This window comes from Micromesistius poutassou (assembly GCF_964030765.1).
Source record: "Micromesistius poutassou genome assembly, chromosome: 23".
NCBI lineage: Eukaryota > Metazoa > Chordata > Actinopteri > Gadiformes > Gadidae > Micromesistius > Micromesistius poutassou.
Window position 1 is genome coordinate 4,237,341 of NC_140293.1, and position 24,173 is coordinate 4,261,513.

The following is a 24,173-nucleotide window of genomic DNA, read 5'->3' on the forward strand; positions in this document are numbered from 1 at the left end:
GTGTGTGTGTGTGTGTGTGTGTGTGTGAGTGTGTATGCATCTCTCACTCTTCGTACAGCGAAACACCGGTTCCACAGCATTCACATACTAACCCACATTCCTCTCTGAAATAATCCTGTTAGAGAAGGGGAGCGGGCAGTGAACTGTGTGTTACAGTCGGCCCATAAGCTTACAAAGAATTTGTGTCAAAATGAATGGAAAAAAAAAACAAAAAACAAAAGAAAAATGCATGTTTGACTGGTTTTAGCGCTGCAGTCGGCCAAACCATAGCTTAGCCCGGACCCCCACCTGCCCAGGATTATCCGACCAACCATGTTGTCTTTGTTAGCTTTATTCACCTTGTGGCCATCTTGGTTCCAAATACTGGCACCCAGCTAACGTCTGGAACCAAGATGGAACCAAGATGGAACCAAGATGGCGGCTAGGTGAATAATGCCCATGTGTGGGCTGTAAATCTACAATAACTTGCAGCACAGCTTCTCAATGTTGGGATGCGGTTTAAGCAGCCGTCACATAGCCCAAGAGGCAATCCCGATTTTATATTGTTCATCATGGTAAAGCTAAGCGCTATTAGCTGGATGACTGACAGTTTGACGAATGTCTCTCCTCTCTATCTCGTACGATCCATCTGTCTCTGAGAGTGCTCACAGCTGCGTTCCAAACGACTGTGTCAACATTGATTCTGGGATGTTTCAGCTCTCCTTCAACGGCCGCTGTGGAAGACGGTCCACACAACTTAGATGGTCACATGGTGTATTGGTCACCTGTGGCGAGAATGCTGAAAGTCTTAGGGTCGGGGTTGTGTGTGTGTGTGGGAAGGGAGCTGGTCTCAACACCAAAACACCACTCTCTCTTTCACATCCATTCTCTCTCTTTCTCTCTGTCTCTGTCTCTCTGTCTCTGTCTCTGTCTCTCTGTCTCTCTCTCTCTCTCTCTCCCCCCCCCCCCTTCCCCTCTCTTTGTGTTCTCATTCCTCCCATGGTTGTCTACATGTGTGTTGGTATACATGTTTTCTTCTTCTTTGCTCTCATTGTCCCCCCCCCCCCCCACCTATGGCTCCAGGTTCCTGCGGTTGTGGATCGCCGTGCTGGTCATCTACCCCACCAACCAGGCGGTCATCGCCCTCACCTTCTCCAACTACGTCCTGCAGCCCCTTTTCCCCACCTGCTTCCCCCCCGAGAACGGCCTGCGCCTGCTGGCCGGCGTCTGCCTCTGTGAGTCACACGCACGCACACATGCACACACACACACACACACACACACACACACACACATGAATAGACACACTCATGTATAGACACACACACACACACACACACACACAAAGTCACACACAACAACAAACATATAGACACACTCATCTATAGTCACACACAACAACTCACACATGTATAGACACACACACACTTTTAGACACACGTACATCTACAAACACACACACACACACACACACTCACACACGTTCAGATCTACTGCAACCTCTTTGTAGTGAAAGTGAGAGTTCCCCTCTGTTTGCTTGTGTAGCCTGAGGCACACGCAGGATTTAAAGAGCAGGTGCAGCACCGGTGAAGCAGACGCATGTAGTCAAATATATTCCTTTTCCGTGGACGGTAAAGCGCCCATCCAAAGGTCTATCCTCTGTTTTCCCTTTCACTGGTTCCTTCTGGAGCTCTACTGCCACATAGCGCTTGGGTTAGGGGTCAGAGGTCATCGCTCGGTGTAGGGGGGGGGGGGAAAGAAGTAAAGGAGACAGGAAGTAGCGATATGGTAAGAAATGCAGTGTGTAAAGAGGAAGACCGGACAGATGTTTGGCCAGCACTGCCTGCTCGGTGGCAAGACCGCAAGGCCCTGGGCAAACATCACACCTAGCAGCCGAATGCCGGGGACGCGCCAGACACAGTGGAGCTCACTGAAGGAGGATGCATGATCGCCACGGCAACGGCATATGATCAATGATGCTCAATTCAAGAGAAACAAGCACACTGCCATTTCATGCATAGTTCTGTCTACTATGCACTGCTGCTGTTTGATGTCATGAAACCACAGGCAAATTAGAGGTCTCTCAGAACTTTATTTTTTTTATTATTTCTCAGAATTCGTATTTCCCGAGGTCCCGATCATGAGTGCAACGCTGGTCATGCTAGCTCTGGAATGTGAGGAAAGCAGCATGCGTGCGTGTCTGTGTGTGTGTGTGTGTGTGTGTGTGTGTGTGCACGTCTGTGTGGAGCTGGAGGTGGAGGGGAATATATATCCTCCCTCTTTCTTCTTTCTATCTTTCTGTCTGTATCTCTTCTTGTCTTTCCGTCCATCTTTCTTTGTTTCCGTATTTCTTCAGATCTTTCTCTCCTTCTTCTCTTCATTGATACCTTTTTCTGTCCTTTACCCCTTTCTTTCTTTCCCTCGCTCTCCTTCTTTCTCTTCCTCGCCTTTCTTCCATACGTTAATTATTTTCTTTCTTTCTTTTGTTCATTCATACATTCTGTTCTTTCTTTCCCCCCTGCTCTCTCTCCGTTCCTCTCCCCCTGTTCTCTCTCTCTCCGTTCCTCTCCCCCTGCTCTCTCTCTCTCTCTCTCCGTTCCTCTCCCCCTGCTCTCTCTCTCTCTCCGTTCCTCTCCCCCTGTTCTCTCTCTCTCCGTTCCTCTCCCCCTGCTCTCTCTCTCTCTCTCTGTTCCTCTCCCCCTGTTCTCTCTCTCTCTCTCCGTTCCTCTCCCCCTGTTCTCTCTCTCTCCGTTCCTCTCCCCCTGCTCTCTCTCTCTCTCTGTTCCTCTCCTCCTGCTCTCTCTCTCTCCCCCCTCCCCCAGTGTGGAGGTTCCAAATGGTCCAAGTGGCCTTCCAGTGGAGAGCTGCTTATTGTTTGCTCCAGCTTAGGAGACGTGGTGGCTTCCTCTGTTTGCACTCACAGGCACTGGCACACTACACTACACTACACACATGCACACACACACACACACACACACAGAAATACACACATACCTACATATATGCACAAGACGTTAAAGCACACATCCTTATGCAATGCTTAGCCATGCATGGACACGCATATAGAGACACGCGCACACACACACACACGGTCCACTTGCCCTAGTAGTCTACACTATCTTTTCAGGCTATCTATAACTCACTACTCAGAGTGCCCAACAGAGATATAAATATGGCTGAAAGGGGAACTTTAGATCGGTCAAGAAAGCAACTTGACCGATTTGCCATTTAGGGTCTATTTTAGATTGCTGCGTTTTGGCAAAAACATCAGCTGTTGAGAGAGAGAGGGAGAGAGAGAGAGAGAGAGAGAGAGAGAGAGAGAGAGCTGGAGAGAGAGAGCACTTTCTGATTAATTTAATGTAAATGGTTATGTGCTTGGTAAATACGTGACTGGCTTGCTACATTGATTGGCCGATGGATGTCGGTTTGCTAAATGCACAGGACAATCTGCCCGGCAACAGGGACTCCATAGAAGAGGTAGTTGATGAATCCAACAACTTGATGAGCATATACATATCACTGGTGCACAGCATCAATAAAGTGGAGATACACTGGTAAAGCAAGAGAGAGAGGGAGAGAGAGAGAGAGAGAGAGTGAGAGAGAGAGAAAGGACAGAGAGCAAGTGAGAGTTAATTTGGGCTGTTGTTGTTGTTTAGTGTACTGGGTGAGAGTTGATGGTTCTCTCTTAGACTCAACCCACCTCTAACAGTCAGGGGATTTGTTTTTCTCCCCCCTGTATTCCAACAAGCCTCCGTGCACCATACAAAAACAAAAAACGTCCACCCAAGCAGATCATACATGTGACACATGCCGCGGTCCACTAGCCAAGATCTGAGCTACGTGTAGTGTTTCACAACACCTAGGGAAGGCCCTGGAAGTCGGGGCCGGGCGGGACCCTTGGAGGGGGGGGGGGGGGGGGGGGGGGCGGGGGAGGTTCGCCCCTGCTCCAGCCGGTCCCAGCCAGCTGACGGGTGAAGGCAGCTTGTGACCCCCCCACGCATGTTTTGCAATCAGCGCTGTCGTTGACTCAGCATGCTCTGTGTCGTGACGAGAGGCACCTGCAAGCACACACACAATGTGTGTGTGTGTGTGTGTGTGTGTGTGTGTGTGTGTTTAGGTGCGTACATGGCTGTGTGCGTGCACGTGCGGGTCATTATACGGTATATTCAGTCCTTCCCCGCAGCTCGTAAAAAAATTGGCCGTTAAAAACCCTTTGAACCTCCGATCGATCGTAAAGAGGTGAAAAGGGTTCAAGCTCAACGCCTCGACACAGCGGGAGTAGAATCGTAGGGCAAAGGTCGCGCCGCTGTCACCGTTGATGACGTCGTCAAGGGGCAGCTCTTGACCTCGACAGCCGGGAGCGAGACTCGGAACAGTGGGAGACCGCCAGGTGCATCATGGGACGGACGGTCCCCGTTTCTCGCAAGCTTACCTTGGAACAGCCGATAATCCCAATTGGCCGATATCACCTCTTATCACCGGTCGCTCTCATCTCAGACACGGTTGGTTTTTACGGCGATTGCAACGACGCACAGAGACATTGACCTGCGGGGGAGTTAGGGACCCGCCCGTTTTGAGCTGACGTCTGCCGTCCCCCGCTGTGGTCATTGTGTCTTGAAGGGAAGAAGACGCCATAAAAGAATCACGTGCAGGGTAGTGAAACTGCTGCGGTGTGCAGTCCTGAGTTTCCTTTGAGGGCACTTCTCCACGTGCCCCGAGATAGTGCCTCATCAGCTGAATATGATGAGCCGGTGGACTTCTTCAAATTCCAATACAATTAGAATTCACTTTAAATCAATCCAATCCAATTCAATTCAATTAAATATATTGAAATTCAAGTAGGTTGAAAAAAGGGTCAATCACTTCGGTTTCTGTTGATCCTAGTGTGTGTGTGTGTGTGTGTGTGTGTGTGTGTGTGTGTATGCTAGTGCATCCACCAAACACCAGCAACGCCTCAACCAATTCCCGAAAAAAAATTCCAGTATCAACACAAACGCACGTCACATCCTCACTAAATCCATCGCCACATCTCTGTGTAAAGCTTGACCCTAACTTCCTGTGTGTGTGTGTGTGTGTGTGTGTGTGTGTGTGTCTCCTCCCCCCTGCAGTGCTGCTCACCTGGGTGAACTGCTACAGCGTGCGCTGGGCCACCAGGGTGCAGGACATGTTCACGGCCGGCAAGCTGCTGGCGCTCGGCCTCATCATCGTCATGGGCATCGTGCAGATCTGCAAGGGTAGGCCCACTGAAGCAGTGTGTGTGTGTGTGTGTGTGCGTGCGTGCGTGCGTGTGTGCGTGTGTGTGTGCAAGAAAATTGAATGATATCCACTACTCTTTCCTCAACCTTTTTATGATCTAACTATCGGCGAGATTGTAAGGACGCATCGGACGAAAGTGAATAAAAATGTGCGAGAAAAAATGTGCGAGTGTGTGAGAAATTCAAACACAATGCCCGGACAACCTTTCAGCAAACACAAGCAGAACGCGTCTCCACCACGCACGGTTTTTGGCTCATCTGCGTGAGCCGGTGTCGCTGTCCATCTGTGGGGGAGAGCTAGAATACATATACACATGCTCTCCCTGTCACCGTCGCACAGACGCACATTTTTACAGCCGTTGAGGGCGACATTTTGGGTCAACGGGGACAGCACCGCGGACAAAAAGAAAAGAAAAGAGAATCCATGCCATGGAAAAGGGTCAGTGAGTTGGTCTCCTGTCTGGCCAGTTGAGCCCCCCCCCCGCCCCCCGGTTCAAACTCACATCACTAATGTGCCTTTTCATACGAGCGTGTCTCTCGTGGATCATGCAGTCATAACATGGCGGGGGCCCCCCCCGATTATTACAGAGGAGAGACGAGTTAATACCGGGTCGAGGGAGACGAGGTAATCTCTCTCTCTCAGGCCCCCGGGGCCCTCAGACTCATGATGATGGTGAGGGGGGGAGGGGGGTGGGGGTTAGGACACAAGAATAATATAAGAAGAAGAAGAATGTGGGGTGGGACAGGGTAGGTAGTGGGGTGGGGGGGGGGGGGTGGCTGGGATAGACGAGACGGTAGAGGTGGATAAGAGGACAGGGATCGATCGTTGATGCATGGCGTGGAAGATGAAGTACACAAAGTACAGATAACGTTTACAATGCCGCCAATGGCAACCACGGCGCATCAAAAGGGGCGCTGGCTGGGATCCAACGGGCATCTGGCTTCGACGAGGATAGACGCTCTTCCGTCATTCTCTCTACCCGACACACACACACACACACACACAACCACACCCAATGTGCTCCTCATTCATATGCGGTGCATGCGTGCAGCCCCACTCGCCTCGCCTATCTGAATTCCTGCAGCATAATCCCGAACCCCACAGCCTGGTTGAGTGGCCACCGCCTTTCCTAGACTCCCGCGTCCTCTGAGTTAACGTCCCACAAGATACGCTGATTTACTTCCTACACCTTGGGCAGGTGTACCCAATAAACAAATCGGTTCTGATTGGTTCCCCGTACCCGAGTACATGCGTCGGTACCCACGGTGCTTGATTCGGATTGCATCATTGTTCCGGATCAATGATGCAATCCGAATTCATGCTGATTCATCGGATTCGGAAAGAGGCGATTCTTCGGAAAGAGGCGATTCTTCGGAATGAGGCGATTCTTCGGAATGTTGTATTTTTTCAATGCGAATGAGATTGCCTCTGGTTTCCGATGATGCTGGTTCTTATCCCGGTTCCCCCTGTTCTGACCGGGCTGTTTCCCTCTCTCCCGTCTCCAGGAGAGTACTACTGGCTGGAGCCAGCCAACGCCTTCGAGCCCTTCCAGGAGTACGACGTGGGCCTGATCGCCCTGGCCTTCCTGCAGGGCTCCTTCGCCTACGGGGGCTGGAACTTCCTCAACTACGTGACGGAGGAGCTGGTAGACCCCTATGTGTAAGAGACAGATGCACGCACGCACACACACACACACACACACACACACACACACAGACAGACAGACAGACAGACAGACAGACACAGACAGAGAGACAGTCAGACAGACAGACAGACAGACACACACACATGCACACACACACACACACACACACACACACACACACACACACACACACACACACACACACACACACACACACACACACAGACAGAGAGACAGTCAGACAGACACACAGACAGACACAGACAGACACACACACACACAGACACATAGACACACAGCCACACACACACACACACACAGCCACACGCACACACACGCACACACACACCTACCGCTGCCTACCTACATCCCTGTTGCCTCAGCGTTGCCCTCGCACCCAGCTCATCGTCGCTCGCTCGCCCTCTGCTTGTTTCAGGAACCTGCCCCGCGCCATCTTCATCTCCATCCCCCTGGTGACGTTCGTGTACGTCTTCGCCAACATCGCCTACGTGACGGCCATGAGCCCCCAGGAGCTTCTGGCGTCCAACGCCGTTGCCGTGGTGAGTGTCTCCCCCCTCCCCCCCCTGGGCGCAGACACCAGATCACACTCCTTTGGTTCGCTTTTTTTCCCGCTCAGCGTCGCCCCCTAGTGGCCGCATTTGGTCGGGCCAGCACATCACACATGGTCAACAACACACACATACTGTGGACTTCCAGGCTCTGAGAAAGAGCCTGGGAAAGACCCTTCCTCTCGCTCTCTTTCTCTCTCTCTCTCTCTCTCTCTCTCCCTCGCTCTCTCTCTCTCTCCTCCAAACATCTTCTGTGGCGTGTCACCCTGCTCCCGCCTCACCGGTGTCTCTGCTCTCCTTCCCCCAGACGTTTGGGGAGAAGCTGCTGGGCGTCATGTCCTGGATCATGCCCATCTCCGTGGCCCTGTCCACCTTCGGAGGCGTCAACGGCTCCCTCTTCACCTCCTCACGGTGAGTCCGCGTCGGCCACCTTTCCTCTTCTTCTGTGCCGCGCCGCCGCCATTCCGCCGCTTTCCACGTACGACGTTGAACCCTCTCGCTCTTTTTATTTCCCCATCATGCAGTTTGTTCTTCGCCGGCGCCAGGGAAGGTCACCTCCCACGCCTGTTGGCCATGATCCACGTCAAGCGCTGCACCCCCATCCCAGCTCTGCTTTTCACTGTAAGCACCCACCACCCTGCTACTCACCACCCACCACCCCGCTACCCCGCACCCACCTCCAGGGGACCCTCCATAAAAACGCCAGTCAAGTCAATTTCATTTGCGGAGAGCTCTTAATCGCGGTCATAGTCTCAGAGAGCCCGCCAGGCTGAGGGTTTCAGTGCACCCTCCCCTGTTTGTTTAACCTCCCCCGTCTGGTCAGTTATTGTAACCTGAAAACGGAAATTAGGCCGGTGTTTGTGGAGGAGATTTTTTAGGAGGAGCACAGGGGTACGGGTGGGGGGGGGGGTTGATTTCAAGATGCCCCAACGCAAGCTGCAAAGCCCTCAGACAGACGGGAACCCCCTGCAGGTTTGAGAGGAGAGAGGCCCTTTAAGAACCGTCTCTCCCCACCACCCACCCCCCCCCCCACCCCTGCCCTGACCCACTTCAGACCAGCAGCGTAATGAAAGTATCCTGAAACGTAACCATAAAATATGACCAATATCCTTCACGGCCCCTGGGCATGTCTCTATACAAAGTGGTTTAAGTTTTAAAGACGTGTATGTTTAACGCCTGCATGCCGGCATCATGTTTCCCATGATACAATTCAGTCCCTGAAGATAGGATTAGGGTTAACCGTCTTCTTTTACGTCACTGGGAAATACCGGTGAAACAGGTCATTCGGTTGAAGAGAAAATCTAGACTAGAGACTATAACTTTGTGTCTGCATTCCATTGGTTGATAAAAATCTCTGACTAGCTATAAATGGATTTCCTATCATGAGGTGTCCATTCAGATCAAACCACACACTCTGCGCACAAACTATGTTAAGACGAGAGGAATCGCCAATTATGGCAGTTCAAGTGTAAGTGAACCCCCTGTTTCTGTTTGAATTTGAATACTACGAGATTTAAAAACATACGTGTTGGTCCGAGAGTTTAAGGAAGGAGGGGTACGTGATATCTCTTTGCTTACGACACACGGCGACTTTGTGGGACGTTTTTTGGTTCCTTGATTGCACAGAAGTGTTATAAGGAATTAATGTTGTGTATGAAATACGCAATACACTGTGTTACATTGGCACCGTAAACAAATTACGGTTTTGGGTTCACTGCCCCTTTTAAGTAAAATCCTACTAGTTCATACATACTACTATCATACTCCAGTTATGCTTCTGCAAACACCATTCTTGCTCTAGGTAAAACATAAGACCTGATCCAATAACTCTCTCTCTCTCTCTCTCTCTTGCTTTACCAGTGTATCTCCACCTTATTGATGCTGTGCACCAGTGATATGTACACCCTCATCAACTATGTTGGCTTCATCAACTACCTCTTCTATGGAGTCACTGTTGCCGGGCAGATTGTCCTGCGCATCAGGCAGCCCGACCTCCATAGGCCAATCAAGGTATGTTTGCAATCAACGTATTTACCAATAAATGAATGGGAAAAAGTCCGCCCCTCAACACTCATTTAAGCCTTGCTGTGTTTTACACGCCTTATTCTTACTATATATTAAATCTCCATCTCCACCTCCACCCTCTCTCCACCTCCACCCTCTCTCCTGACTCCTCTCTCCACCCTCCAGATCAGCCTGGTTTGGCCCGTCATCTACCTGCTGTTCTGGGCCTTCCTGCTCATCTTCTCCCTCTACTCTGAGCCTGTGGTGTGTGGCATCGGCCTGGCCATCATGCTGACCGGCGTGCCCGTCTACTTCCTGGGGGTCTACTGGGACAACAAGCCTCAGTGCTTCGACGCCTTCGTCGGTAAGGCCACGCTTTTACCGCTATAGCGTCAGGGATCTGGTGGTTTTTACTTCTTTCTTTTTTTCTGTTGGGTTGGTTCAATTTACTTACCGGGATATGTTTAGATGTATCCCTCTTCCTTTATGCAAAGGGTAATTGAAACAAATGTATATGCACTATGTATATGTATAAAAGAAAAAACCTTTTGAACTTTCAATATTGTGATTAGGTAAAGTTCAGTACTCCATAGCCACTAAGCAACAACATCATGGCGCAACTCAACAGTCTGGATGTCATCTTGACCTATTCTGCATTATGTTTAATACATTACTATTTTTATCAGTGTTACACAAGAGCTAATAAGTCATATCAGTTGTTGTTTTGGACTAAATGGCCTCACCATTCTCAAAACTGTTTCTCTGCTGCCCCCTACAGGCAAGATGACGTATGTGGGCCAGAAGTTCTGCATGGTGGTCTACCCGGCCGAGACCCGCTCTGAGGAGGGGGACGAGATGAAGGATGTCAGCTCTCCTCTGGCTAAGGAGGACGGAGAAACGCCAAAGTCTGCGGACTGCTAAAACTAAAGAAAATGTACCTCTTCACCTCCACCATCCCCCCCCATCTCCAACTGCCCACTCCCACCGCCCACCTCCCTCCCTCCTCCTAAAGACACTGGCAAACACGTGGGAACGCACTGGATTGCGTGTGTACACTCACTCACACACACACACACACACACACACACACAGATACACACACCCATATAGATCTGCTCTGAGTTTGAGTGGTAGTGATGCAAACCGCAGTATGAACACTTTACTTAACAGTTCATTCAGTTCAATGTTGGGTTTTTTTCGTTTCCGTTTTTTCTTTTAGTTTTAACCCTTGTGAGATACTTCACTGTTTGTGCCATGTCATACTGCAAAGGATCATGGGTAGGTCCGTCTGCATTTTTATACATTTTTACTCCATCAAGTGTCAGTGAGGCAGTTTATAAGAGCAGCTTGCCTCTCAGCTTAGCAACCCTCTCACACACACTCCCTTACACTCCTTTAGTATGAGCTGCATTTTTTTTCAAAAAACAACTTTATCCAGCTGTACCGTAATGGACAACGTCAGTTGGTTTTTGATTCTACTGTATTCTGTTAACCACATTGTAAATTCATTTATTCAAAATACCAAAGCTGGTTTGTGATTCTCAAGACATTAGATTCTGATCGAGTAATTTCATCTTCATTATGTACACTAAATGCTTTTTTCGTCTTTTTGTTGTCTTAAAACATGACTGATTTTGATCTCTTTTTTTTCGTATTGGTAATTGTTCAAATTCTGTATATTGCTTGTCTTATTGTTATTTTTATTGTATTATTATTATTTTTGTTGAATGCTAGTTTTGCTTAGGATATTTTTTCTATTCACCATCAATACTTTGTTTTGTTTATTTTTGTTTTAATAAGGTTCTTAAAACCTTATCTCCCAACTAAACTGTGTGCCCGAATGTCATCACATCATTATTATTTCCGATGTCGAGAAGCCAATCATACTGTGTTTTTAAATAGATTTTTATTTCAAGGAAAAACAACTAAACAGTGTCTTTATTTGTATCTCGCCTTGCTTTGGGTATGGTGGATTCTTACCAAATGGACACTTAAGATGTCACAAACTCAGTTAAACAGAACAACTTCTGAAGGCTCGGCCTTCAAGGAAATGTTTTGGTAAAGAACTACCATACAAAACACTGAGACACAGGGAACACGCTAAACAAGACACTAACCACGCAAACTACCTGGATAGTTGATTCATTGGAATTGGTTAATTTATTAATTGGACCAATAAGAAACAGGATGTTTAGCTGCTCTCTTAAAGCATGTCTGAGGGGTTCAACTTTGTTGGAAAAAAAACACACACAACAAAGTAGTCTTTGTTTGGTGTTTTGATAAAAAATACACCATTTGTGACAAAAGCCCAAAGTGGTCTTTTCTCACAGAGGTGTAATAGTAGGGGCTAACACAGGTGTATCATGATGTTAACAATGGCTAATGGCTTGCATACAGACCCATGATTATCATAATGAGCTACACCTGTTTGTGATCAAGGCCCATTGGTCTATGTTGTTAATCAAAAGTAAAGGAAAAGAAAATAACTTTGCAGCAGCTAGTGTGTGGATGTCAGTGGTCTGGTGGTTTGGTGGAGTAAATATGTGTAAACCGTTCTTAAATAGTGTAAACTGTCTAAAAAAAAGTGTCGTTTATCACATATCTTTGTCAAGATATGCAACATTGACGGTAGTGTTTCAAAATGTGATATATAAATGTGAATATATTTTTGGTGAGCTACTTCTGTGAGTGGGTGGGGGTGGGTGGTGTCGGGGTTCAGGGAGGGTTTGGGCCCCCCTTGGTAAACATGCCGGCATATAGTGAGGTGGCCTTTTACAACACCAGCAACCTCCTTGACACACACACACTTTCTTGCCATTCTCAGGGCGTTCATGCTGTACTTTAAAAAGAGCGCATAGCCACTCCACCACGAGTCTCATCATGTTTTAACGAGTGCTCTAACGCTGTTTCTCAGGAGACTGACTTTACCTGGCATGTTATGAAACCAAAACATGCATACAGAGACTATTGGTTGAAATGCGCACGTTATTTTTCAAAGAATATGTATCGCGTGATCATTACCGTTCACACGTGATCATGAACGTTTTGCCAGTATTATATATCTCTCGTTGTGAGGTTAACAGGGTCTGTTTAAAAAACATACTTTTTGGTTTATTCACACAATTAGTTGACACGGTGACAGGGTTTAACATTTTTCAAAAAGGTGATTTGATCACTAAATCAAGGGGTGCTATTTCATATTACATAAAGGAAAACCCAAAACATGCATCAGTTCAATCCTTCTCAAGCAAATTGAAATCATGTGAGCAGTGTGATGTCATACACGTCCTGTCCACTGTCTTCTCCTTATAATTATTCATATCTCATATTCAATACAAATCAGAAGATCCCGCAGTGCGTTTTCACTCAATATAACAAAACTGAACTGACGGAACTGAATGTTACCTTATACACATGTGGGTGTAGATAAGGTAGTATAATGTGTAAATGATATTATAAACAGCAAGATCAGGTTGTATGACTGTATGAACCGGCTCTTCTCCTTCTCTTAAACAAGTCTATTTTTCTTGTTGGTGTAAAACATTTTTTAAATGTAGATAATAGTGACATGTGTGTGATGAGAATAAAATACATTCTTAAACAGATCAATCGCCTCTCCTTGCATTCTTTATACACAGGAGAATAAATTCAAGTTATGATCACTTCCTGTGAATAGAAGCAAAATGGCAGCGAGGCAGTTTTATTCGAGGGGAGGGGAGTTGTAAACATGTCTTTAATCCAGTACAGCACCACCAAACAGTTAAGATCAAATCAAAGCATTTTCACACTGGTGTGGTGTGTGTTTGTGGGCAGAGGGGTGAACAATCAAAACGTATATGTTAACTGCAATGACCTCCTATATGCTTTCCCACACATTGCATCGCAGCACCAACACCCAGCTCAAAGCATCAAAACACATCCCTCCATGAACAGAATCCACATTGTAAACAACTTTTTGTTTACAATGACGGGAGAGCGTAACCACAGGATGCCCTCTCCCATTGACCTATGGCATCCATTTGTGAGGCACAGCCTGACAAGGGAACACATGATGTTACACATTTATGTCATACATGTTCACAATACCATGCCGTTCTAGGTGTCTTCATTCATCCATGATGCACAATAGGTCTCATAAACTATTATAAACCAGTAATAAACCAAATATCAACGACAACGACGAGAAACAAGTGACTTAAATTACACAAATATAAAATAAACCGGCAATAATACATAGAGGAGGAAATCAGTAGGTCATGAATGAAAGAGTGCTAGTCAAAAAACCCATCATCATATCATCACTTTAAACTGATAGTAACCAATAATTGCCCCCTCTTGGGATTTAGAAACATACTCAAACTTGCAGTCACAACCTTGATCTGACTTTGGATTGGGATCATAAGAAAGCAATGCATGACGTTTAATTTTTCCCTGGTAGACAACATTCAACATGGTTTTAATGTGAAGGCATTGGGGAGAAGGCAGAACCGCAGAAGAGCATGGCCGTTTTTGATACAGATGACAACAGAATATTCTCTTCAAGACCGAGAACAAGTGTGCATCTGAGCACAGGCCTGTTACGAGATTCCCTCAACTTCAAATACCATACCAACCGCCTGAGCTCTTGGCTAAAGCTATAAGTAGCCTTGAGCCCAAACAGGGTGAGACTGTTGCTAGGTTTTTGGGGCAGAATGCAGTGTTTTTTTAAAGTCTGACTTGTGACTCGAGATTTGAAAGGTAACGCGATTTGATGGCCCCCTGCCGACCAAAAAAGACGTCTTGTAACACAGTCGCTCGTGGCTCCTTCTCCACAGCCAAACAGCTGAGACATTTTGCGGCGGCTATATTAGCAGGTTGGCTGTGCTGTGGTTACATTATAAGCTGTAGCCACAGAGGTGTGTCTCCTCCCCGTAGCGCAAGAACAAGGTGGAGGACAGAGCCACCCTGGATTTTATAGTCGGACGCAGTTTTCTCATCGTTCCTGAGAAAGGAAAACCAGTTTAGTATTTAGAGAGAGAGAGAGAGAGAGAGAGAGAGAGAGAGAGAGAGAGAGAGAGAGAGACACACACACACACACACACACACACACGGACAGAGAGATATTGAATATCCTAATGGATGTAGACGGTTGATTTGAGCTCACATTTGTTTGCCGCTGTAGATCAACCTCTGCTGTTGGGGGGGTATACCTTCCTTCTCCTCTACTCTTTCTTTAATTCGCTCTACCTAGGAGCACATTAGTTATGTAACGTTATATGTGTGTTATATGATGAATACGTGATGGCACCACATCCAATTTTAAGCTGAGTAGAAATGAGTAGAAAATAAAAATAGAAGAGAAATCTTACCTTGTCTGTAGGCTCAATATCAATCTCTATCTCCTTGCCGGTCAGTGTCTGAGAATGGGACAAATACAGTTTGGCATTATCGTAATAGAAGAACTACAACATTGTTTGGGTCCGATGGTTTAAGATGATTAAGTTGGGTAAAATATTAAATCGCTTAGCCTTACCTTCACTTTAATTAGCATGCTGATTGATTTTGTGATACCTGGTTGAAATGTGTATAGTTTATTTTCAATAAAGCTATGTCCAGAAAGCGCAGTTCATATTTCGTCCAACGATTGGTCAATGGAGTTGGGAGTTAGCTTTCCTGTGTTACTCAAATATTCTCCCCATCTACATAACCTCATACTAAACGTTCCGAGTATTTTTTTATTTTTCTGATTTCGCGCTTGAAGCTTGTCCTAAAATTCCGAATATGACAGACACATTTGAGCAATACCTATAGCTGTGGTGACATTTAATTACACATGTCCACCCGTCGGAAGGTAATTCGTAGCGGACTTTTAAGGCGTCTGTCCACAGGAAGGCAAAGTCGATTATTTTGTAGTTATTTTCTCTCCCTTACAACGAAAGCAGGTTCTAGAAAAACTACAAAAGAAGATTCCGGTCCGCCACCATGAAGTCTCCCCCTTAAAAAGGTGAAGTCCTGTAGCTAGGCTGAAGCGCTTATTTCAAAGGGAACAATTAATCCGACCAATACCTAACGTAAGTCATATGCTGGTGCTGGACACCTCAGAATATTATAGTAATGTCGAATGCCGGTTTAATTTGACCTACATTCCAGGTCCTGTATCAAATCTATTGTTGCTCGACATGGTTTGCTTTCATTGTTAACTTTAATTGCGAACGGTCACGGTTGCTAATTTGTATGACATACATGATTATGGGACCGTATGGACGGATTGAGTCACAATGATGGCATTATTTCGTAAAAGCAGTTTCGTTGGTCAGTGTTAGAATTGTAATTATTACATACGAGTTAATGGTTATAACCTTCTTAATGTGTTATACGTGTGGACTTTGTAATGGTTATGTAAATTGTCCATGTGTGTGTTTTCTATAGGGGTCCTGAATGTGACCTGACCTGAAAGCACTGCCTTTTGTATGAATGAGTGTAGCACGCATATGAGACACTTCTCTCACACGGTTCTGGACGGATGATTGTGTTTCACAAGTATTACACTTTTTGTCGTTATACTTAATCTGTCACCAGAATGCCTCGCATCGAAAACGACGTCAAGCTTGACTTCAAAGATGTCCTGCTTCGACCCAAGCGAAGCACTCTCAAGTCGCGGAGTGAGGTAATACTAATCCGGCCGTGTTTTATTTTTTGTTGAGTTTCAATGTGTACAAAACTACAATAACCTCCCTCACCTGCCTTTACCTGTGCAAGGTTGACCTTATACGGAGTTTCAGCTTCAGAAACTCCAAAGGCAGCTACAGAGGAATCCCTATCATTGCTGCGAACATGGACACCGTTGGGAACTTCGAGATGGCCCTGGCCTTGCACAAGGTGGCCTATAATAAGCAATTCATAACTGAACAGCATGAATATGACAAATAACAATTATCTGAACATTATTTATCTTTGCAGAAATAACGGTTTGAGGAGGGAACAGGTTTTTGAATTAAGGGGTTGGGGTTTGGATGTCAGGGTAAGCAAGCTAAAGTTAGGGGGCTATAGTTATTCATTTATTATTAATATTGATTATCAGATAGATTAACCAGTTAGGGTTCAGGGGAAGACATTGTGGAATATTTGATACAAATATGAATATTCTGTAATTAAGTCTTAGTGACCAGCAAATTATCACATTTAGTGTCCTTCTCTCTCTCACTCTCTCACCCACTCTTCTCATCGTTCCTCTCTCTCTTAGTTCACTCTCTTCACCACGATTCATAAGCACTACTCTGTAGACGACTGGAAGGAGTTTGCCGCTAAGCATCCTGAATGCATACAGGTACCTTTTTTATATATCTTTGTAGAACACCATTGGATGTTATGTGTCTCTAACTTTCAGTTAGAAGCCCCCACCTCACCTCATCATTCTTTATTTACCTTACCTTTCGATGCAGAACAAACAGTGACCCCCCGTCCCCATTTACACAACCATTGTGGACTTACTGTGCAAAAACTCTCTCTCTCTCTCTCTCTCTCTCTCTCTCTCTCTCTCTCTCTCTCTCTCTCTCTCTCTCTCTCTCTCTCTCTCTGACACATTCAACACCTGTGGGACTATGATAGTTCTCTGTCTTGTCTAAACAACTGTTCAACTGGAAACCTCTACGTTTGTTTGGTTGTTTTTGAATTGGGAAAAGGTGTAAGTGGTCACAAATATGAGCGTTCAATAAAGTTGTGTTTTTTTTTATTGAATAATGCCTCTGACTCTTCCTCCCCTTGCCTCTCTGTCAGAGCGTGGCTGTCAGTACGGGGAGCGGCGACGGGGACTTTGACAGGGTGTCGGCCATCTTGGCGGCGGTGCCCCAGTTGCATTTCATCTGCGTGGACGTGGCGAACGGCTACTCCGAGCACTTTGTCAACTTTGTGAAGGACGTCCGGCAGAAGTTCCCCACACACACCATAATGGTCAGCGGCCCCCCCCCGGAGAGTGTCTTTCGATGAAGGACAAATCATTCAAAGTCAAATGGAAAACGACAGAGACGAGACGTGTTCGAAACATCAGCTGGCGCTACTCTGACACTGACTAACCCTATATAGGTGCACTGTGTGATAAGATAAGACTCTAGAAATGACTTTAGAAATCCCTGAAGGGAGATTCAGCGGTCACAGCAGCAAAAACAACAAGAGCAGATACATAAGATCAATAATAAATAAATAAAGCTAGGATTGGCAACATCCTTTAACTCTTTTCCGACCTCTCCAGGCGGGGAACGTGGTGACGGGAGAGATGGTGGAGGAGTTGATCCTGGCCGGAGCTGACATCATCAAAGTAGGCATCGGACCAGGTGACCTCCGCATGTCATTCACGTTACACACAGAATAGGGAGTCGGATTGGAGTGACAAATTGCTTTGTTGACTGGGATATAAGAAGTCACACAAAAATAATTTCCTAATAAACAGCTGTTTTGTTTAGCGACTCATTTCTATTCAAATCAAGCCTGCCTGCATTTTATGTGTTGGTGTCCTCATGTCGAGTTTTCTTCCTACTCCATTGGCCAATATCAACACCTTTTTCTTAACACAATGAGGAATACTAATATGTTGATTGTGTGTGTGTGTGTGTGTGTGTGTTCCACTGTAGGTTCCGTGTGCACCACCCGTAAGAAGACGGGCGTGGGGTACCCGCAGCTGAGCGCGGTCCTGGAGTGTGCGGATGCAGCGCACGGCCTCGGTGGTCACATCATCTCGGTACGCCATCTTCCCCCCCCCCCCCGCCGCTACCGCCAGGAAGAACCCTCCTCCATCTCATTGTTATGAAGCAGATCGGCCGCTGGGAATGTCACCTTTTCTCACCACCTTTATTTGTCCCTTTGCTCTCGCTGTACCTCTCTCGTGCAGGACGGGGGGTGCACCTGCCCGGGAGACGTCTCAAAGGCGTTCGGTGAGTTTTGTTTAACGGCTGTTTCAAGGTGAATAAAAGGAAATGGGTCGGGGTACCGCGGTGGACCGCCCATCTGAAGGCCTTCGCCCTTCAGATGAGAGCCGTGCATCGTGGATGTCTTATCATCTATCTAGGGTCTGGGATTGAACGCTGGGATTTCGTCCACCTTTCTTCTTTTAAGACGCACCCTTAAGACCTGATTATGGTTCCACGTTCACGCAACGCAATGACCACACAGACGCAGTCGTGAACCTTTTTTGCTTCTGCGTCGGGTTTTAGTAAGCGGACCAATCACAGCCCTTGCTGCTGCGTCGCCTTGACGGAAGGTTACAATTTTTGGGAGGAGCACGTCAGGCCCTTGCGGTGGACGCAAGAAGGGTCTGCAAGGTCGTAAGGGGTCCATAACCCCTTTGCGTTGCGTGAACTTGGGACCATAATCAGTCCTTTACATTGTGACTGTGAGGATTGGGGGGTGAGGACGGCGTTGCCTTGCTTTACCTCATCCTGTCTGCGTTTGTTTGCGTGTGTGTGCAGGCGCGGGGGCGGACTTTGTGATGCTGGGCGGGATGCTGGCGGGCCACACGGAGAGCGGCGGCGAGGTCATCGAGAAGAACGGCAAGAAGTACAAGCTCTTCTACGGCATGAGCTCGGACACGGCCATGAAGAAGCATGCCGGGGGCGTGGCCGAGTACAGGTGAGAGGGGGGCGGGGCCCAAAATAGGTCAGATGGGGGGGGGGGGGGGGCAATACAGGTCAGAGTTGTGGGTAGATGAGCACAGGTAAAAGGGGCCATGGCCGAGTACAGGTGAGATGGGGCGTGGCCAAGTACATGCCAGGCAATACAGGTCAGAGGGGTGTGTAGATGAGTTCAGGTGACAAGGGGCGTGGCCGAGTCAGGTGAGGGTGGCCGTAATGAAATCCCGGTCAGCGGGGGGCTGTTGAATTCCACCTGGACTCACGACTCCTAATCCCTCTATCCTGTTCCCCCCCCACCCTATGTCCTCCCCTCTCCCCCAGAGCGTCTGAGGGGAAGACGGTGGAGGTTCCCTTCAAGGGCCCGGTGGAGGCCACGGTGCGGGACGTCCTGGGCGGCGTGCGCTCCTCGTGCACGTACGTGGGCGCCGGGAAGCTGAAGGAGCTGAGCCGCCGCACCACCTTCATCAGGGTCACCCAGCAGCTCAACACCGTCTTCGGCAATGACAGCTAGGCCGCTCAAGGCAAAAGAAGGAAACTGCTACACATTCCACTGCTAATACAGCGACATTCCGTCAAAAGGACATCGATGCACATGGATAACTACTCAGTGTTGGTGTTACAGCCATTAGTCTTTATGACCAAAAATACACAAGGAATCTCTTAAATTAACGAAATATTAATGACCAGGGTTTTTTTTAAGGATATTAAATGGCTTTTCCAGTTTTAGGAATGGCACTAGTGACTTTTTTGTCTGAAATATACAACATAGAATTTAGACACTTTATGTTCTGGAATATGTTTTTTATTTCATTTTTACAATCCATGTTACAGTTTATCTTAATTATAATATGACTTAACTGCATTCAAGTCTATTGAAGACCACAACGGTTGACAGATTCAAGATAGCTTGGAATAGAAGTCCCACCTTAACGGTTGCCGATATATCTGGCCAAAGTTCAATAGGTACGTTTTCGTAAGCAAATATGTGAGTAATATCTGCGACATGAATTCCAGTTGGACGCCAGTAGAGGTTCTGATTACGATAATTTTGTGTTAAATGGGCACCAGTGGCCCAGCAGGCAGTGTGGGTTAAGCCTGGATCGAAAATAATCATCTACATAATTTAAACCATATATTTTGACCCACCAATAAATACAAATATTGATATTACAATCTCTGCACTTTTTCTGCTCCCTGTAGACCTCACTAGCCTATATATTTTAATTTGTCTGTCTACTGCTGTTGCTACTTTTTACACACATTTTAGCATATCATAAACTGCAGGTTTCGAATTTAAACTAGTTGATTTATACATACGAAAACAATAAAAATATTTTTTTTGTTTGTTGCCCTTTTACCATAACCGACCTACTGTTTAATTCCATAAGAAAGCAAATGCTCTTGATAAATAACATATTGACCACAACAACCATTGCTGTAGTCTAGACAGAACATTTTGCTCGTGTATATTAGCTTTAGCTTCCAATGCTCGGGAACCGTCCTATCAGTGCACTACGTCCATAAAAGGAGTCCACATTTCCTTCTATGTTGTTGCAAATGGCAATGCACCAATCATTGCTCTGTATTCTTATCAAGCGGGGCTTAACAACAAAAAATAAGTTATTATCACAGGTTCAAAAAGTTAATATTTCTAAATAAAATGTGAAACCTAAATATAAATCAACGCCACACTTATATACTCTTGCCTGAATCCCTTTGCCATTAAAAAGTACTTTCAACAATAATTAACATAACTACTCTTCCTTTTATCCTTTCATTTCATATGTAGAAAATGATCAACTGAAAGTTAGCCGTTCATTCAGATCCTTTGTGCGCGCATGCTTGTGTTTGTGTTACAATTTAGAAACAGCGCCCTCTAGTGCATGTGTTGTGCTCTGTGGCCATCAACGTGTGATGTGACAACTTCTACAAGAGTTCACAAAGTAGGCTTGTCACAGTTAATGAGTTGTCATGGTAACGAATGTTTTGTTGTGCCTGAAATTGGCGTAACCTATTTGTCCGCCGACTATTTTGGCCAAACGTTTGTGTCTGCAGAGCACGGCTGCTCTGCAGTTTAACAAATGGTTTTAAATCAGAACGACTGTCGCTCATATCAATGGAAACGATGAGTCTCCGTTGGTAATGGAGGCTGCTGCAGGTGAAAAAGGATAACGAGAAATCCTGAGGGTTCCAGTACACTTCGACAGTTTTAGGTCTGACCACTCTCTCCTCCAGTAGGACCGGCGGGTTCCGTGAGCAACCAACGACGACTGCTGCTGCTCGGGTTTGAGATGGTAACGAGTAGTTTCCCATGACGTTGAATTGGTCGAATTGGTCGAATTGGTCGAATTGGTCGAATTGGTCGAATTGGTCGAATTGGTCGAATTGGTCCAGGTTATCGGTCTTCAGGTAGCTCAGTTGATCGTCTTTGATACACAGCGCGTACACACGTCCTGTATCAATCGTAGATTCATTTTCGCAGAAGCCTATGGTCCAATCATAGTTCTCCGACACGGCAATCTTCCATCTGCGGAGGGGGCTCACCGAGTTGGCGTCTATAATAATCAGAATACACTGATCAAGTAACACCCCCGACTGCTGGCTGTAAAAGGCTTTCCTGTGGTCCGCAGACATCGAGATCCCAGGTCCCAAAGTGAGAGGGTTAAAGGTAGCGTTGACGTTCCCCGGTGACTCTCCGTGGTTTTCTGGGTCAACAAACATCATCACGGAGCCGCATAACTTGGTCGCTTGATCCACCATCTCTGCTCCCACTTTCTGCAACTCTTGGGATAACTTATCACGCTCCTGCCCCGTCTTCAATCCCTTCCTCAGATCAACCGCTTTGGCCCTTTCCACGTCCTGTTGCACTTGGGAATAGAGCTGAAGGAAACGGAAGGTGTCCTTCTCACCCTTGGCCGCCTGTATGCTTCTCCCGCCGGTCGTGATGCAGCCCATGCGGGCAGAGACCGAGCTCTGGACGCGGTCCAGGGTCATGTCGCGCAGTTTGGAAACGGCCTCGATAAGGCGCAAGCTGGAACGGCTCACCTCTTCCCTTTTACTCTGTTCCCATTTCCCCAGATCTTTGCTCTCTTTTCGCCTCGCGGCCACAGCTCGCCCCCCCTCCGCGATCTTTCCCACCAGCTCCTCATGCGCCTTCGGAAAGGTCTTCATGTTGTGGAGGCGATGCTGGTCTTCGATGGCGCAGGACACGCACACACTCGTCAGGTCGTCCAGGCAGTAGTACTCGAGGAGCTTTCCGTGTTGGGGGCACTTCGTCGCACCCAAGCCCTCCGCCCCGGGAGCCATGGGCTCGGTCAGAGGGTGGGTGAGAAGGAACACTTGTTTGGTCAGGTGCGGCTGGAGGTGCACAACACACATGGAGATCTCGCACTTCATGCACGTCTTCACCGCAGCCCTCCGGTCCTCCTCCACACACATGTCACAGAAGACGATTGGCTGCTTCCTGTCCTCAGCCTCGGTGCTGCTGCTGCTGCTGCTTTTATACATGTCTTCGAATTAGTTAATCTTATTAAATGTAGCCTAGACCTGAACGTGAAATAAATTCCGTTTGTTTCCCGTTTTGAATAGAAAAAAACGACTCCTTGCTGGACCACACCTAGCTTATGTAATAGCTCTATGCGAGAGGCGTATGCAAACACTTTCAACCTTCAACCAAACTTTCAACCTTCTGTAAACGAAACTTAGATTCGTCATAAACTGAACTTCAATGTTCCAGGCAGATTTCAGCCAATAAGAACCTAGCCACTAGAGGGCGCCTTTTCCCCGATGTTAAATGATGCACTGCCGCACCGGTTACTTGTTTGTGTGAGGTTCGATCAAAGATTTTGATATTTTCAAAGTTGCAAACCCTCTTTCACAACCCCACTCGATGTCTTTTAAATCCCAGTTATACAGTTGGGTTCTCCAAAACGTAAAAGTGAAAACCCTAAGGAAGTGGTGAAGTCTCGGATGTTCACCCTCCACGTACATAGATAACAGAGACTTGTTTTTGTTAGGAGCATTTCTATGATGCCCAAAGTGGATCAGGCTTCCTGGCTTGGAGGCTCAAGACTATTCAAAGGAAGACCAAATTTCATCCCGAGTCATCTAGTTCCCCTAAGGTAACTGCATTTCATTTTTAACTGCATTTCATTGGTTCTGTACCTGTACTTTGCTACTGACAATAAAGTTGAATCTAATCTGATCTAAGGCTGCTGTTGTGATGGGAGGTGGTCCAACACTCATCAGGGACAACAGTCAAGAAGATCAGCTTCAGGATGAGCAATGCAAAGAGGCCATTTCCTTGATGACTCATACCAACGAGCGTGACACCATCTTCCAGAAGATGCAAGAAACCTTCCATTTCCGGCAGGGGCTCATCCACAATCCTGAAACCTCGGCATCAGTCCTGTCCATGTTCCCAAGACTTTTGGACACACCTATTATTGTAGGTTTTGTGTTACAGACAAGGCCACAGCTCAGAGTGTATTTTGTGAACATGATCCTAGAGTCATTTTGCGATCTAAAGAACTGAATGAACAGCACTACACACATCTTGAGAATACTGGTGATGGTTCATGTTATGGCATCAAACGCAACAGCATTCTTAATGAGTTACGATATTTCAGTGTTGTAGATAATGTTGTCGTTGATATAATGCATGACCTCCTTGAAGGTGTGGCACAATATGAGGTTAAGCTATTGTTTGACTACCTGGCCAAGAATTTCCTATCCAGTGAACACATATTATTGAGAATTTACGGTTATAGCTATGGATACTTGGACCGTAAGAACAGGCCAACAAAGATCAATATTCATGGGAATTGGCTTGGCCTTAATGCCAGTCAAACAATGTGTCTTTTGAGAAACATTCCACTCATCTTTGCCAATGTTGTTCCAGAAAATGATAATCATTGGAATCTACTGTTGCTTCTGCTTGATATTGTGTACATAGTTTTCTCACCTAACATCTCTGAGGGAATGACTGTCTACTTGAGGTCTCTTATTGCCGAACATCATACATTATTCAAACAAATTTACCCCACACACAATCTTATTCCAAAACATCATTTAATGATCCATTATCCCTCTGTTATTAGAAAAATCGGTCCTTTACTT

At 46.6% G+C, this 24,173-nt stretch overlaps 4 protein-coding genes across 4 annotated transcripts in view; 2 read left to right on the forward strand and 2 right to left on the reverse strand.

Annotated features, from left to right (window-relative positions):
• The window catches only part of slc7a8a (solute carrier family 7 member 8a), a 19,518-nt gene extending 6,460 nt beyond the window's left edge, over positions 1 to 13,058 (forward strand). The window contains exons 3-11 of the mRNA XM_084487423.1: positions 1,063 to 1,214; positions 5,088 to 5,213; positions 6,741 to 6,894; positions 7,317 to 7,440; positions 7,757 to 7,860; positions 7,974 to 8,070; positions 9,310 to 9,459; positions 9,640 to 9,817; positions 10,232 to 13,058. Coding sequence (XP_084343549.1) covers positions 1,063 to 1,214; positions 5,088 to 5,213; positions 6,741 to 6,894; positions 7,317 to 7,440; positions 7,757 to 7,860; positions 7,974 to 8,070; positions 9,310 to 9,459; positions 9,640 to 9,817; positions 10,232 to 10,374 — 1,228 coding nt within the window. The 3' untranslated portion in view covers positions 10,375 to 13,058. The remainder of the gene's footprint in view (positions 1 to 1,062; positions 1,215 to 5,087; positions 5,214 to 6,740; positions 6,895 to 7,316; positions 7,441 to 7,756; positions 7,861 to 7,973; positions 8,071 to 9,309; positions 9,460 to 9,639; positions 9,818 to 10,231) is intronic.
• Positions 13,059 to 13,208: 150 nt separating this feature from the next.
• Positions 13,209 to 15,105, reverse strand: nedd8 (NEDD8 ubiquitin like modifier). The gene is made up of 4 exons (XM_084487424.1): positions 14,966 to 15,105; positions 14,802 to 14,849; positions 14,597 to 14,679; positions 13,209 to 14,434 (listed from the first exon to the last, which is right to left on the reverse strand). Exons 1-4 carry the CDS (start codon positions 14,981 to 14,983, stop codon positions 14,323 to 14,325), a joined length of 261 nt encoding a protein of 86 aa, XP_084343550.1. The 5' UTR covers positions 14,984 to 15,105; the 3' UTR covers positions 13,209 to 14,322.
• Positions 15,106 to 15,432: 327 nt separating this feature from the next.
• On the forward strand, positions 15,433 to 20,908 carry gmpr2 (guanosine monophosphate reductase 2). The gene is made up of 10 exons (XM_084487314.1): positions 15,433 to 15,503; positions 16,012 to 16,099; positions 16,192 to 16,311; positions 16,676 to 16,759; positions 17,209 to 17,382; positions 17,681 to 17,762; positions 18,060 to 18,166; positions 18,317 to 18,359; positions 18,894 to 19,053; positions 19,377 to 20,908. Exons 2-10 carry the CDS (start codon positions 16,013 to 16,015, stop codon positions 19,564 to 19,566), a joined length of 1,047 nt encoding a protein of 348 aa, XP_084343440.1. The 5' UTR covers positions 15,433 to 15,503; position 16,012; the 3' UTR covers positions 19,567 to 20,908.
• Positions 19,835 to 22,712, reverse strand: LOC311368505 (uncharacterized protein). The gene has a single exon (XM_084487312.1). The coding sequence runs from the start codon at positions 22,560 to 22,562 to the stop codon at positions 20,982 to 20,984; it is 1,581 nt and encodes a 526-aa protein (XP_084343438.1). The 5' UTR covers positions 22,563 to 22,712; the 3' UTR covers positions 19,835 to 20,981.
• Between the last annotated feature and the right edge of the window lie 1,461 nt (positions 22,713 to 24,173).

Coding starts and splice junctions, on each gene's coding strand:
- gmpr2 (XM_084487314.1), top strand. CDS start 16,013: ATGCCTCGCATCGAAAACGACGTCAAGCTTGACTTCAAAGATGTCCTG. Junction 18,167..18,316: donor TCGGTGGTCACATCATCTCG/GTACGCCATCTT, acceptor TCTCTCGTGCAG/GACGGGGGGTGCACCTGCCC. Junction 19,054..19,376: donor GGGGGCGTGGCCGAGTACAG/GTGAGAGGGGGG, acceptor CCTCTCCCCCAG/AGCGTCTGAGGGGAAGACGG.
- nedd8 (XM_084487424.1), bottom strand. Junction 14,680..14,801: donor ATATTGAGCCTACAGACAAG/GTAAGATTTCTC, acceptor ATGTGCTCCTAG/GTAGAGCGAATTAAAGAAAG. Junction 14,435..14,596: donor ATCTACAGCGGCAAACAAAT/GTGAGCTCAAAT, acceptor TTCCTTTCTCAG/GAACGATGAGAAAACTGCGT.
- LOC311368505 (XM_084487312.1), bottom strand. CDS start 22,562: ATGTATAAAAGCAGCAGCAGCAGCAGCACCGAGGCTGAGGACAGGAAG.